At 56.7% G+C, this 13,217-nt stretch overlaps 1 protein-coding gene across 2 annotated transcripts in view; it reads right to left on the bottom strand.

The window, feature by feature from the left end:
- Window positions 1-12,331, bottom strand: part of WNT3 (Wnt family member 3) — a 41,003-nt gene extending 28,672 nt beyond the window's left edge. The window contains exon 1 of one of the 2 annotated variants that reach the window (XM_059669825.1): window positions 12,059-12,331. In XM_059669825.1, the coding sequence (XP_059525808.1) occupies window positions 12,059-12,138 (80 nt within the window). In that variant the 5' untranslated portion in view covers window positions 12,139-12,331. The remainder of the gene's footprint in view (window positions 1-12,058) is intronic. The other variant, XM_059669826.1, reaches the window with a different exon arrangement.
- Between the last annotated feature and the right edge of the window lie 886 nt (window positions 12,332-13,217).

The following is a 13,217-nucleotide window of genomic DNA, read 5'->3' as shown; positions in this document are numbered from 1 at the left end:
GCTCAGTAAGGTTCAGGTACTAAAGGCAGAACCAGCTAGAACCCAGGACTGATGCCCCCTGAAACCCATGCTTCTATCCAGACAAGTGAAAGCTGGTCACAGGGTGGGGATATGGGCGTGGGAGATGATTTAGGATGGAGAGTTAGGAAGGGGCTAGATCGAGCAGGGCCTCTGTCCATGCTAAGGAGCGTGGACAACACAGAGCTCCCGGCTGAATGCTCTTCTGATTGGGCCATTCATTTAAAAAATGACAAGCCCTAGCCGGTTTGGCTCAGTGGATAGAGTGTCAGCCTCCGAACTGAAGGGTCCCAGGTTCGATTCCAGTCAAGGGCACATGCCCGGGTTGTGGGCTCGATCCCCAGTGGAGGACTTGCAGGAGGCAGCCGATCCATGATTCTCTCTCATCATGGATGTTTCTATCTCGCTCTCTCCCTCTTCCTTCCTCTCTGAAATCAATAAAAATATATTTAAAATAAATAATTAAAAATGACAAAACCCACCAAACTCAAAGAAAGATCCTCTGAGGCCAAGATGAGTAAGACAAGGACCCAGCTGAACAAATAGAAACTTGAAGGTAAGAGTTGACAACAGTCTACAGAGCCGCTTACGTGCTGCTAACGTAGAAGGCACTCAACCTGCTAAGGAAGGAGCGTAAAGACAACAAATATTTATTGAGCATCTACTATGTACTTGCCAGGCACAGAGAGCACAGCAAGACAATGCCTGCCCTCGAAACACATGGAATTAAATAGCAACAACGTGACATAGGAAACCAGGATGAAGGCGAAGAAGACAAACGTGCCAAGTCCAGGTCAATACAGACGCAAGCGCTGAGCTTCAAGCTTGACTCCGGGTCCCCTAACAGCCAGGAAGCTTTATCTGAAAGGAGAAGCCGTGCTCTTTCCCGGGGAGAAATAAAGCTAAATATTACATTGTAAAGGTCAAGTGAAAACTCATCTCTATCAGAGCCACGAACACAAGAATTGGTTTGGGCAGAATCCTCTTTCTGGCGCTCACTCCCTGGTATGTGCATGACACGGACCAGATGCCAAGGAGCAAGAAGGACCAGCAGAACGACAAAGCCCATAGAGCAGCGGTTCTCAACCTGTGGGTCGCGACCCCTTTGGTGGTCGAACGACCCTTTCACAGGGGTCGCCTAAGACCATCCTGCATATCAGATATTTACATGACGACTCATAGCAGTAGCAACATGACAGTGATGAAGTAGCAGCGAATGTAATTTTATGGTTGGGTCACAACCTGAGGAACTGTGTTTAAAGGGCCAGAAGGTTGAGGACCACTGATGGAAGGACCATGAGGGGCCATTTCCTCTCCATCCCTCCTGTTTCACAGGGGAGGAAACGGAGGCCCGGAAGCAGTGATTTGTCCAAAGCCACCACTCTCCCCTGCAACACAACGGTCCCCGGGCCACTACGGCCGGCCTTGTGCAATCCCAGCTCGAGGACAGGTGGGTCGTGTGCCAGTGACATACGTGGTCCCAAGTAAGAGCCCTCTCAGAGGTTCAGCCATAGTGTCAATGAGCCCCAGGCAGCAGCTCTCAAGTTGAAGGTCAAATGTAATCACGCCACAAAGCCATCCTTGGAGAAACAAGGTAGAACAAGCAAATTCTTGCTCCAAAGAAGAAGTCCACTTCTGAGCCTGATTGGTGGCAGAAGGAACAAGCTTTGAGCCCAGCAGGACATGGGTTCAGAGAGCAGGCTGCAGGACCTGAGTCCGCATCTGTGAAATGGGCAGAGTTTGGTTCTGGATTATGATGTGCAAATAGGGACCAGCCCATAACCACCATCAACAAACATGCTGACCTGTTCCTGGGTGGAGAAACAAGTCCTGCCAAATGGGATTTTTACACCAAAGACTTGGACAGACACCTGAGTATAGTGTGAGCTGGTGAACGTGGGGTACAGGTAGGGTACATTTGCAAATAGAGCTGGGATGGAGAAACCGAGGCTAAGGAGACCGCAGCCTTCTGAGGCCCCTCCACAGCTCCGGCTGTGAGCCACGTGGGCCTGAGCCACGTGGGCCTGAGCCACATGGGCCTGAGCCACACGGGCCTGAGCTGAGCAGCCGGCACCAGCTTCAGCGGCCTTTCAAAGTCAGCAGAAGCAATGTGCTGAGCCTCAAGTCACTCCTGGGGGGGGGGGGGGCGGGGGGGAGAGTTATTCATTCTGCTTATTCACTCTGCTCATGACGCTGTCATGATTCACATGTGCATCTGACACTCAGAAGCCACTGCTGTCCATGCACCTCTGGAGGGGTTTGACAGGGTTGTGTTCTTACTTACCGAGCCCTACTGTGTGCTGGGCACCGGGAAAGGGGCCCCCAGGTGGCTAGAGCTCAGGGTCTCCCTTGGTAGGGGGCAGCTAGTGGGCTAGCAGAGGAAAGCAAGACACGCAGAGCCCCTGGTCGAAGGCAGTGGGAATACATGGCAGGTCTGTCCCCGGGGGAGAAAGGAGGGAGGATGACATCCTCCCTGAGAGGGCAGTGGTTCGGAAATCTAGGTGGGCCTCCCAAAGGAAGAGGGTTTTGATCTGGGACTTGAAGACAAAATAGAATTTCAGTAGTTGAGTGTGGGGAGGGGAGGAAGGGGTTGGAGAAGTATTTCAATGAACAGGCACAGAAGGATGTGGGGGGACTTACCGGGGTCATGAAACATACCAGACAGGTGGGCAGAGGCCAATCCTAGGGACCCTTGGTGCCTGACAAGAAGTGGGGAGCCATGGGAGGCTTTATTTATTTACTAATTTATTTAATTATTTATTTAAACATATTTGTATTGATGTCAGAAAGTAAAGGAGAGGCAGAGAGAGAGAGAGAAACATCAATGATGACAGAGGATCATTGATTGGCTGCCTCCTGCATACCCCCCATTGGGGATCAGGCTCAAAACCTGCCCTTGGCTGGAATCGAACCCAGGACCCTTCAGTCCACAGGCTGACGCTCTATCCACTGAGCCAAACCGGCTAGGGCGTCATGGGAGGTTTTAGAACAGGGCGGAGACACGCTGAGAAAGCCAGGTTAGGGAGATAAGTGGGCAGGAGCCACACGGGGGCAGGATGCTGGTTTGTGCATGGCCACAGCTATTTGCACTCCTAAAGGGCCTGCCAGGAGATTGGTTTTCCTCACTGGCCCAGCTGCGCTGGCAGATAAGCGGGACTCTGTGCCCAGGGCAGGCTTCACAGAGGGCCCCACAGACCTGGGGGTTGGGTCCTGTTGCTCACGTCCCCCTCTCTACCCCTCACACACACACACACACACACACACACACACACACACACACATACACACACACACACACACACACACACACGCGCGCGCACAGTCCTCCCGGTTTTTCCAGGCTAGCTCAAGTGAAGCGTCTCCCAGTTTGAGTCCTTATCCAGGTGACTAGGGTTTCCTGATCACCACAGACCTCGGAGGAGCCCGTCTGCCTCCAGCCCTTTACCCTCAACCCTCGTCCCCTCCACCCACATCTCCCACCGTATGTCCCCGCCTAGAAATCCTACTCTGTCTCTGGCTCAGCCCAGCTCAGGCCTGTGATCTCTGTATGAGGTCGGGAGGGCTCCCAAGCCCCATGCCCTGAGCTGGGACCCTGGGCTGCCCTGTTGCCCACTTGGCCTCAGACCTCTGCTCCCTCCCCTGGGCACTACCCACTGTGCCCCAGAACCCCCACAGGGAGGAGCTAAGAACTCCCCTGTCTGTGCCCCTTTCCGTCCTCCTTTCCTGGAAATCTCAACTCCTCAAGAGAGTCCTGGCAGGTCTGTTCTGAGCACCCTCTGGCCAGGGGCTGGCTCTTACTCCTCTTCTGGTGGGACCAGCGATGGTGTTACCTCCTCTAGGAAGAACTTCCAGCTTCTCAAAGGGCTTTCATAAGGATTATTCCTCCCGAAGCTCTTAGCAGCCCCGCTAGTAGGCAGGGCAAATGGTTGTTACTATCATCGCCCATTTTGCAGATGAGAAAATAGAGGCCTGGGGAAGGTAGAGACTCATCCATGATCTCTCGGCTGTTTGAGTGTAAAGGTTTAGCCTTCCCACCTTGCCCTGAGGCAGCTCTCAGTGACCCCCCGCCCTGCTGCTGCCACCACCAGGCACAGGTGACCCTAATAGCTGGGTGACCAGAATCCAGGATTGAGATCTCAGAGCTGGAAGCCCAGCTCCTCTAGTCAGTGAGACCCAGAGCAGGCCTAGCTATCGACTGCCTCCTGTTACACCGTAACTAGTGCAGAGCTAGGGCTCAAGTCCCCTCACACCCCACAATACCCCCTCTCGTCTCCGAGCATTGTTCACAGCTCCATCCTTCCCCTAGATGTATGGGTGTGCCTGACATTTCTGGAATTCACTCCACACACATAACGAGGCCATTTTGAGAAGGCCCGCCTCAGGGGGAACCTGAGCGCTGTCTAGTGTCCCCATCCTGACCCCTGCCAGCTCCCCCCGGCTGCACATGCCAATCTGCAAGCAGATAAATAGACTCCATGGGCCCGGGTTCCCACCCACCCCTGCCCCCCACACACCTTTCTAGCCGCAAGAACTAGAGGCGGAGTCTTAGGGCTTCAAAGCCGCAGCGGAGGCTGCCTGGGAACCAAGAAGCAGTAGAGAGATGTCAGGCTGCTTGCCCCGTGAGTCAGAGGGAGCCAGATGCCACCACGGCAGGTAGCCGAACAGAACGGGCTGCTTGTCAACAGCGCTGAAGTGATTGTGGCTTTAGCAGTTGAATTGTGGTGACTCCTTGAAACGTTAGTTTCATATGAGGACAGGAAGCTTTCTCTCCCTCGCATGCTCGGCTGTCCTGCCTGGAGCACCCTTCTGGCTCTAAGGCAGCCGTGTACCCACATACCACGGGTTGCCTAACAAGAATTGACCCTGGCCCTAACTGGTTTGGCTCAGTGGATAGAGCGTCGGCCTGTGGACTGAAGGGTCCCAGGTTCGATTCTAGTCAAGGGCATGTACCTCGGTTGCGGGCACATCCCCAGTAGGGGGTGTGCAGGAGGCAGCTGATCGATGTTTCTAACTATCCCTCCCCCTTCCTCTGTGTAAAAAATCAGTAAAATTAAAAAAAGAATTGACTCTGGGCCCCAGCTGGTTTGGCTCACTGGATAGCGCATCGGCCGGCGGACTGAAGGGTCCCGGGTTCGATTTGTGCCAGGGTTGCGGGCTCAATCTCCAGTAGGGGTCGTGCAGGAGGCAGCCCATCAGTGATTCTCACTCATCATTGATGTTTCTCTCTCTCTCTCCCTCTCCCTTCCTCTCTGAAATCAATACAAATATGTTTTTTTTAAAAAAAACTTTGGACTCTTAGCACAGAGCTTGGTCCCCAGCACCCAGCTGGGGGTCCCACTAAGACTGAACAACAGAAAAGCACACACTTGAAGGAAGGACCCAGAAGCACCAGCTGGATTGGGCACAGAGGGGAAGTGTAGGATTGCCAACCTCCAGAAGATTCTAGAAACCCTCTGCCAAGTGCGTTAGCTATTGACCTTCCCAGAAGCAGGAGTGACCTTTCCCAGGTGGCCCTGTGTCCCAGCGCCCTCTGCCACCCAGACCCCCCTGGAGGAGGAGGCGTCCCAGGAGACAGGACTCTGACCTGGCCCCCTTTTCTCCACCCTCAGACCTTCCCTCTCTCCCGACCTAGCCCTAGTCTCTCCTTGAAAACAGGGATGCCCTCTGCAGCAGCAGGAGAAAGAGGGACCCTGCCTGGAGCGGGGACAGCTACAGGAACAGGGCCTGGAGGAAGAGGGTGTAGCAGTGGGTCCCTGCTGCCGCCCCACTCATACATCCACCCCCCGAAGAATGTAATTAAGCAGCAGGCCTCTGCCAGGAGCCAAGCTTTCTGCCTTCCGTCTATAAATCACCTTCTGAATCATCTCTCAGCTCCTGGAGGAGCAACTTCTGCTCGGGCTGCTCCAGGCGGCCCCAGTGCCACTCCCCCCTCCCTCACGAGCTTGCTTCTCCTCCCGCTCCCCCCTCCCGCCCCCAGCTCCAGGTCCCTGCTGGAAATGGCATGGCTGCAAGAGTCTGGAAAACTGTGTGGTGAGAGGCGGGTCAGGGGAGACTCCAGGGCTCTCTTTCCCTTTCCTTCTCCTTCCTGGGCAGGCAAAGAGCTGAGTTGGGGTAGCCTGGCCTAGCTCCCTCAAGTTAAGAATAAAGCGACAGGCTCATAGTCACCAGTGGGGAGTATAATGGGGCAAGCTGGCTCTGAGGATAAGGAGAAAACTGAGCCAGGTAGTGCCAATCTGGGAGGGCTTCTTGGAGGAGGAGGCAAATTTAGATCCAAGACTTAAAGGACTTATAGTAGTTCCTGTATGTCGGGCGTTATTCCGAGAGCTTTGCATGTATTCATTCATTTGCTCTTCCCAACCATCCTTTGAGGTAGAAGCAGTCGTTATTCTCATTTTCCACACGGGGAAACTGAGTCTCGGAGAGGTTAACTTGCCCTAGGTAGTACATGAGAAAGCCAGATGTGAACCTGGGAAGGCTCCAGAGGCATGTGAGCATTTGGGGGAAGTGAGGTTTGGAGGTGCAGGCAGGCTGGCTGGGCAGTGGTGGAGCCGCCAGCTTTGGAATCTAGGTCAGATGGGGCTGCAGAAGTCAAGCGCTGGGCTTCCCAAGCCAGGCTCCGAACGTCTGAATGGGTGGCCTGGGAAGGGTGGGGGAGGCAGACTCACCGGGGGAGTGGCACTGGGGCCACACGGAGCTCCATGCTTCACAGCAGTGAATTGGGTCCCTGTCACGGTCCTATGGACTCCCAGAGGCAGACGAGACCCAGCCGTGTGGTCAAGGGAAAGGAAGCCCAGAGGGAGGCAGGGGCTTGAGGTGCAGGGAAGGAAAGGGACCCATCCTCGGTCAGTGGGGGGGAAGCTCAGAACTCAGACTCCTGGCTGTCCGCACTTCTGGCTCACACGCTAACGTGAACGCATCGCATCCATGGAGTATCCGGGCGGCCTTAACCTTTGAAGGGGACATACCTCCTCCCGGAACCAGGGACAAGGGGTAGAGAGTGCCTGTCCCTCCGTGGTGGCTTTAGAAGGATTCTGTGGCTCACAGCAGCGTGGGTAGAAAAGATTGGAAGACCAGGCCCCCTCAATGCACGGCTCACCCCATGCTGAGGCCAGAAAGATCTTCCTTTCCCCCGCTCTCCTCAGAAGGGTCTGTGGCTGCTTTCTCCTTGGAAAGAGTCACCTCTCCTTCCCCAGCCCCAGTCTCCTTGCCTTTTGCCCAGACCAAAGAGGGACCTGTTCAAAGTCTAGAGAAAGCCCCAGGGTCATGGCTCCCTTCGCACCCTCCCTCCCCCTGTGCCCGTGTCACCTTTTCAATTCTACAGCTGCCCAAGTGCCCTTCAGGTGTATCAGCATTACGCTCTGGGATGGGGGATACTTGCTTGGCTGAGTCTATTCATTGGGGATTTCCACCGAGGGCCCTTTCTATCTTCACCAGTGACTGAGCGTGCACCCAGCTGCCAGAGAGTGTGGGTGCCAGCGGGCTCTGCTGGGTTTGCCACTGGGGAAACTGCAGGGAGGGAGGAGAGAGTGCCCGCTGGAGGACTGGGCACGTGGTCTAGCTCCTGCCTCTTTTGACCTTTCCCACAAAGGTCTTCCCATTGGGCAGGTGCCCCACACCCACAGTCCTCAGGATCCCTGGGGCGGGTGGGGGGGTGGGGTGGGGGAATGATGTCAGGACCAGACTCCATCCATGGCTCACCTCTTAGCTCCAGAGCTGCTGACCAAATGCTACGAAATTCTAGAACTTTCCCTGACAGCTGCCCCTTCCCCCATGCCTTCCCCACATTAAAGCAGGATCTTCTAGGACATAACTCAGCACCATGATCCTGGTATTATTACAACGTTTGACCTGTTTCGTTTTTGTTTTTTTTGTGTGTTTTTTTTTTGTTTTGTTTTTTAAGCAAAATGTGGTCCCATCAGAAGAATACAGACAAATCAGCCACCACATATACTTCCTTTGGACACCAAGCTCCGCCCACAATGGGTGTGGGGTGGTCAGGAGGGCTGTTCCTTCACTTCCAAGAGACCTGGATTAATTTCCCTGCCACATCCCCCCAGGGAAAGGCCTGCCCTGGAAGGGAGACCACCCGCTTAAAGCCTGGCCGTTCGATCTGGTATCTGCTCATCTGTCTGTCTGTCTGTCTGTGAGATCAACAGCCTCCAGCCAGCTCAGCTCCTCGCCAGCCCCAGCCCCAGCCAGCTGTAATTCCTGCCTGTTACAAGTGTTAACACCTGGCCCGGGGCCTTCCTCCCCCGCAGTCTCCAGGTGCCTCCCTGGGCCCAGCCCACTGACCCCCACGGGGTTTGACTGAACATGTTCACAAGCCTCTGAAAGGCGGGTGGAGGTGGGAGTGGGGAGGAGGGGAGGGCAGGCAGAGGGATACCTGACAGATGGGGAAACTGAGGCAGGGCTCAGGGCAAGCGCTTGAGTGGGGTAGTGGATCTCAGGATGGTGGAAAGGGAATTCAGGTGTATTTCCCAGCTCACTGCCCTTGACTTCTGCAGGACACTTTCCACCCCAACCCCATCTGTGGGGCAGTGCAGGCTGGTGATCGCTGGGTGAAAGGGTCGGGGGAAACAGGCTCAGAGAGGTGGGTCACACAGAAGTGAGGTGCCTCCCAACCCCTAGCACAGAACCCCTCAATCAGGGCCTCTGCCTCTGGAATGTAGTAGGCACTAGGCCGGGCCCTAATAAGACAGTTCATTTTCCCCCAAGAAGGAGAAGAAAGACAAGTTCCTCCACCAGGCAGGCATTCACTGCGACTGACAAGAAGAATTATAGAAACCAGTGCTTGCTGTCACCTCTTCCTGTCCCAGCTCTGCCACTATTTGGCTGCAGGGCCCTGGAACCCATCATCTTCCAGAGCCCTCTCTGTCTGAGGCCCTCATAGCTCTCCCTTCTGGTCTACCATCTCTCGGGGCTGAGGCCTGCCACACAGGATGTGGGGACTCGGGGTGGGGTGCCTTCTGCGAGGTAGCACAGGTAGGAAACCCACTAAATGGTTTCCCCTGTAAATCCCTCCTGGGGAATGTGGGAGCTGGGTAGGGGCAGCCGTAATGAGCTGAGATGCTAAAAGGCCTGGAATCTGAAGCCTGGGGGCAGAGTGGGAACAGGAGTCTTGAGGCCCATCCACTCTACTGTCCCTGTCCCAGCCCGGGCCCTGGCCTTGGCCCCAACCCTAGAAGGTGACTCACCCCCTATTCCAGCTCCAACACCAAAGACAGTCGGCCTAAGAGGGGAAGGCTGCTGACCACAGTCCTCAGGCAGACAGGATCAGCTTGTGGCGAGGGAGGCTCTGCACCCCACACCCGACACCGCCCAGCCCAGATCCCAGGTCAGCCATGCCCCTTGCAGCTTCCTTGTTAGACCTTTGTCTCCCGCTGAACTGTCCCACCAGGACCATGAATGCCCACCAAGCACCCAATCTCAGGATGTCACTCACACCCATAGGTCATATGTGTGCAAACATATCCATAGCCACAGGCCAGCCATGGTCCCTGGCACGCGAAGACAGGGTCATAGGCAGACCCAGACACAACCCTCACATTCATATTTTCAAGCACAATCAGGCCATGGCCGTGAGCACTGATATCCATGCACAAAGACATCTGTGGGGCTTTCCCCTTACACTGTCACGAAGGCATGTGCACACATGCACACACACACGCACACAACACTCACATGCCCAGTCATGATCACAGTCATGCAGTGTCATAAGCAGACACAGGTGCTGACCTTCACATGGGCATAGATACTTCTAGACTTTCTCTCTCTCTCTCCCTCTGACACATACACACACCACACATATCATAGAATCAGCCACTTGCTGGCACTTGTATGCAGACACAGCAGCACACCCTGTCACGGGCCGTGGATCCCCCAGGCATATCTCACACGAGTTCACATCCGTGATCACCCAGTTACAGGCACAGACACTCCTATTCACAGAAACACACTGGGTCATAGACCTAGAACACACACACACACACACACACACACACACACACACACACACACACACACGTCTCTGCTCAGACAAAGCCGCATCCCTGTCCCCCCAACCCCCAAACAATCCATGTGTCCAGTATGGCTTTCCAGGTTTTCCCAACATCTTTCTATGGGGTGGTTCCTATCTGGATGCTACCCATACACCATTACTCACCAGACCCCAGCCCTCCCACAGGCACTGCCCAGGGAAGTGCCTCCTCCAGTTCCTAGAGCAGGAGAACCCCGTCTCTCCAGCTCAGCCCTGCAGCCTGCGGGGCTCCACACCCTCTCCTCCTGCCCTCCCCCGGCCAGGGTCCCTGTGAAGGCAAAGAACAGCATGGCCTTAGCAGGGGGACAGGAGGGGGAAGGGAGGGGGACAGGAGGGGGAAGGGAGGGGTCGGGAAGGGCCTTAGAGGCACCGGTTTCCGCAGCGGCCTTCCCTGCAATGGGCACGGCCCCCAGCCTGGGATCTCCGGCCGCCCAGGCCACCCCCACAGGTTTCTTTATGTACAGGCGGCCTGGGGCCAGCCCAGTGCCAAGGGACGGAGGGGCTGGGCAGAAGAAAGACTTCCCCTTGGGTGTCTGTCCTGGGAGCAACTCTCGGCACCTTCTAAACAGAGATCCTCGGCTATGCCTCCGTCCCAGCCCTCAAACACCCAGAAACAAACACCGCCACCCCCAAGCACCTGGAGGCAGGCTTGGGCTGTGGCCCCCAATCTCCTGGCTCTGCTTCCCCTGTTCCTGGCTAGAGAAGGGGTGGCAAGACAGGGAAAGGGGGACACGCAGGTGGCACCACACCCTGGTGGCTCTCCTCTCTGACTTTCACCCCAGGGACCACAGCCCCTCTTCTTATTCCCAGATCCCAAATTCTCACCCCTCACCTCCACCCCCAGGCCCAGGCTGTCCTATGTCCAGGAGGGGAAGATGCTTTAATTAAAGTTTTCCGGATGCAGGGGCTGGAGACTGAGGAGAGGCGGGTGTAATTTAGAGAACTGGTTTCTGTGTCTCTCCCCTCTGGCCTCCGGGACCTGCCGGGGGGCGATGAAGCCGCTTGGAAAACAAGGGGACTCCCCGAAATTGAGGCTCCCAGGGGCTGTTTGTTCCTCGGTTGGCTCCCTCATCCACGCACATCTCCCCCAAACACCGCGCCTGGTTTCCCAGCCTTCTTTACTAAAAATGTCTTTTGTATCCGCATTTCTCAGGGATGGAATTCTCCTCTCCCTCTCTCCCTTTCTCCTCGGTCCTCGGTTTTCCAAAACGAACGAATTTAACATGGAGAACTGGGGTTTTGGTCGGAGAACAAACCCACCCCCCTTCCGAACAACTACATGTTCAACGAGCCCCCCCTTTTGCCAGGATGGACACGCAAGAAATGAATAAAACGCGAATTCAATGGCATCTCGGATCAGCAAATACCACATTCACTTCTGAGGCTCAAGATTAATCTAGAGCAGAGTGGGGAGAGTCTGATGAAATGCCCCCGTCCCCCTGCCCCTGGGGTCCCTGAAGCCACTGGGGTCTGAGATAGGAAGGCAAAGAGGGGTCATTGTGGGGAAATCTCTTGATGGAGGCGCCGGCAGAGGTGGGGGCGGCAAGGAAGGAACAGGAGGATTTTGCCCATGGAAGACCCCAAAATGGAGAAGAGGAGTGGCTGGGCCCCAGGGTCAGCGTTGGATTTCCACAAACCCAACTGCGAGCAAATGGAGGGTATTGGGGAGGGGGTCCCCAGATTGGGATGGGTGGAGGGTGAGGATCTAAGATCAGGAGACCTTCTGAGACCGGGCAAGTCCTCCACTCCAGCCTTTGCAGCGAGTAGCAGGGAAAATGGTGATTATCAGGGAAGCCAGGAGTTGGATTCTGAAGGCGACACCAGCAGAAAATCCAGGGGTGAGGGGTGGGGGGTGAGGGGTGGGGAGTGGGGGTGGGGGGCTGCAAGGAGGCAAGGAGAAAGGAGCCCCAGCCCGGGCCGAGCCCACCCCCCAGCCGGCGCCCCCCACCTCCCCGGGACTCGGCGAAGAAATCGGGCCGCGGGCAGACAAGAGGCGAGTCTTACCACCAAATTGGGTAGCCGGCGAGGACCCTGGTGCCACCGAGCAGGAGGCCGAGGAGCAGCCCGAGCAGGTGGGGCTCCATTAGAAGCGGCGCCGAGGAGGAAGTTTGCCCCCGACCATGAAGAGGGGGAGCGACGCCCCCAATAGTTGGAACAAAGTCCACTTGAGATTGGAAATGACTTTCGGGCTTGTCAGAAGCGCACCTCCACCCGCAGCCGCCCCCTCCGAGCCCAGCGCGGAGCAGCCGGGTTTGAGGATGTCAGCGAGCAGCCAATCAGCGCCCGCGGCCTAAGGTAAGAGATGAGTCTGTAGTTCAGCCTGTCAATCACGCGCCCCTCCCGCCCGGCCCACGAGTCGGGCTCGGGGAAGGGCATCGCCCTGCAAACTTGGGCAAAGCCCGCGCCCCGGACACAGGGAGAACTTGGGGCGGGGGGGGGGACACGGCCCGCTGGAACCTCTTGCTGGCCCAGGACCGCCGCGGCTCCCCGCCAGCCAGCTTTCGGGAGCTGGAGCTCTGACGGGGGCGTTCGCGTGGTGCCGGGTCGGCGTGGGCATGGAGGGGTGTCTCCTTTTCCCTCGGGGGGCCCGTGACCCCTGGGGACGGGGGCCCTGGGGGAATCGACAGTAGAAAGCACAGAGATGTTCCCAGGAGCCTCGCTCCGGCAGGACAGGAGCCGAGGGTCGCGGAGGGGGTTGGGAAACGCAACCCCTCCCGGCCTCCAGCCTCCGAGCCCGAAAGCCACCCGCCGCTCGACCCGGCCGCGGGAGGTCGCTTCCCGGGTGTCCGAGGGGCGCGCAGAAGGGTCTGCGGAGGCTCGAAGGTCTGGCTGCGGGCGGCGCCGGGGACAGAGCCGTGTCATTTGAGTCTTTTGTCAGGGATCAGATCGGTATCGGGACCTCCTGCTGCCTTTGCATTTCCTGCAACTGACACCAGCGGCCAGTTGCATTTCCTGCTCCGGAGCCGGGTCACTTTCTCCTCTTGGAGGGGTTCAGGCCAGGCCTCCGGCTCCGGTCGGAAGCCTGACCCGCAGTCCCATTTGGATCTTGCGGATGGACTGTTAGGGGGTGGGTGGGACGCAGAGAGCAGCCGGGGTCCTCGGAACACCCTGCTGCCCTGCAGACACACCCCTCCTCCCCAGCTCCCCTGCCCTTGGTTTCGAC

The sequence above is a fragment of the Myotis daubentonii genome, chromosome 16 (assembly GCF_963259705.1).
Source record: "Myotis daubentonii chromosome 16, mMyoDau2.1, whole genome shotgun sequence".
Lineage (NCBI taxonomy): Eukaryota > Metazoa > Chordata > Mammalia > Chiroptera > Vespertilionidae > Myotis > Myotis daubentonii.
Note: the sequence above shows the minus strand (reverse complement) of the source record. Positions and strands in the feature narration are given on the sequence as shown.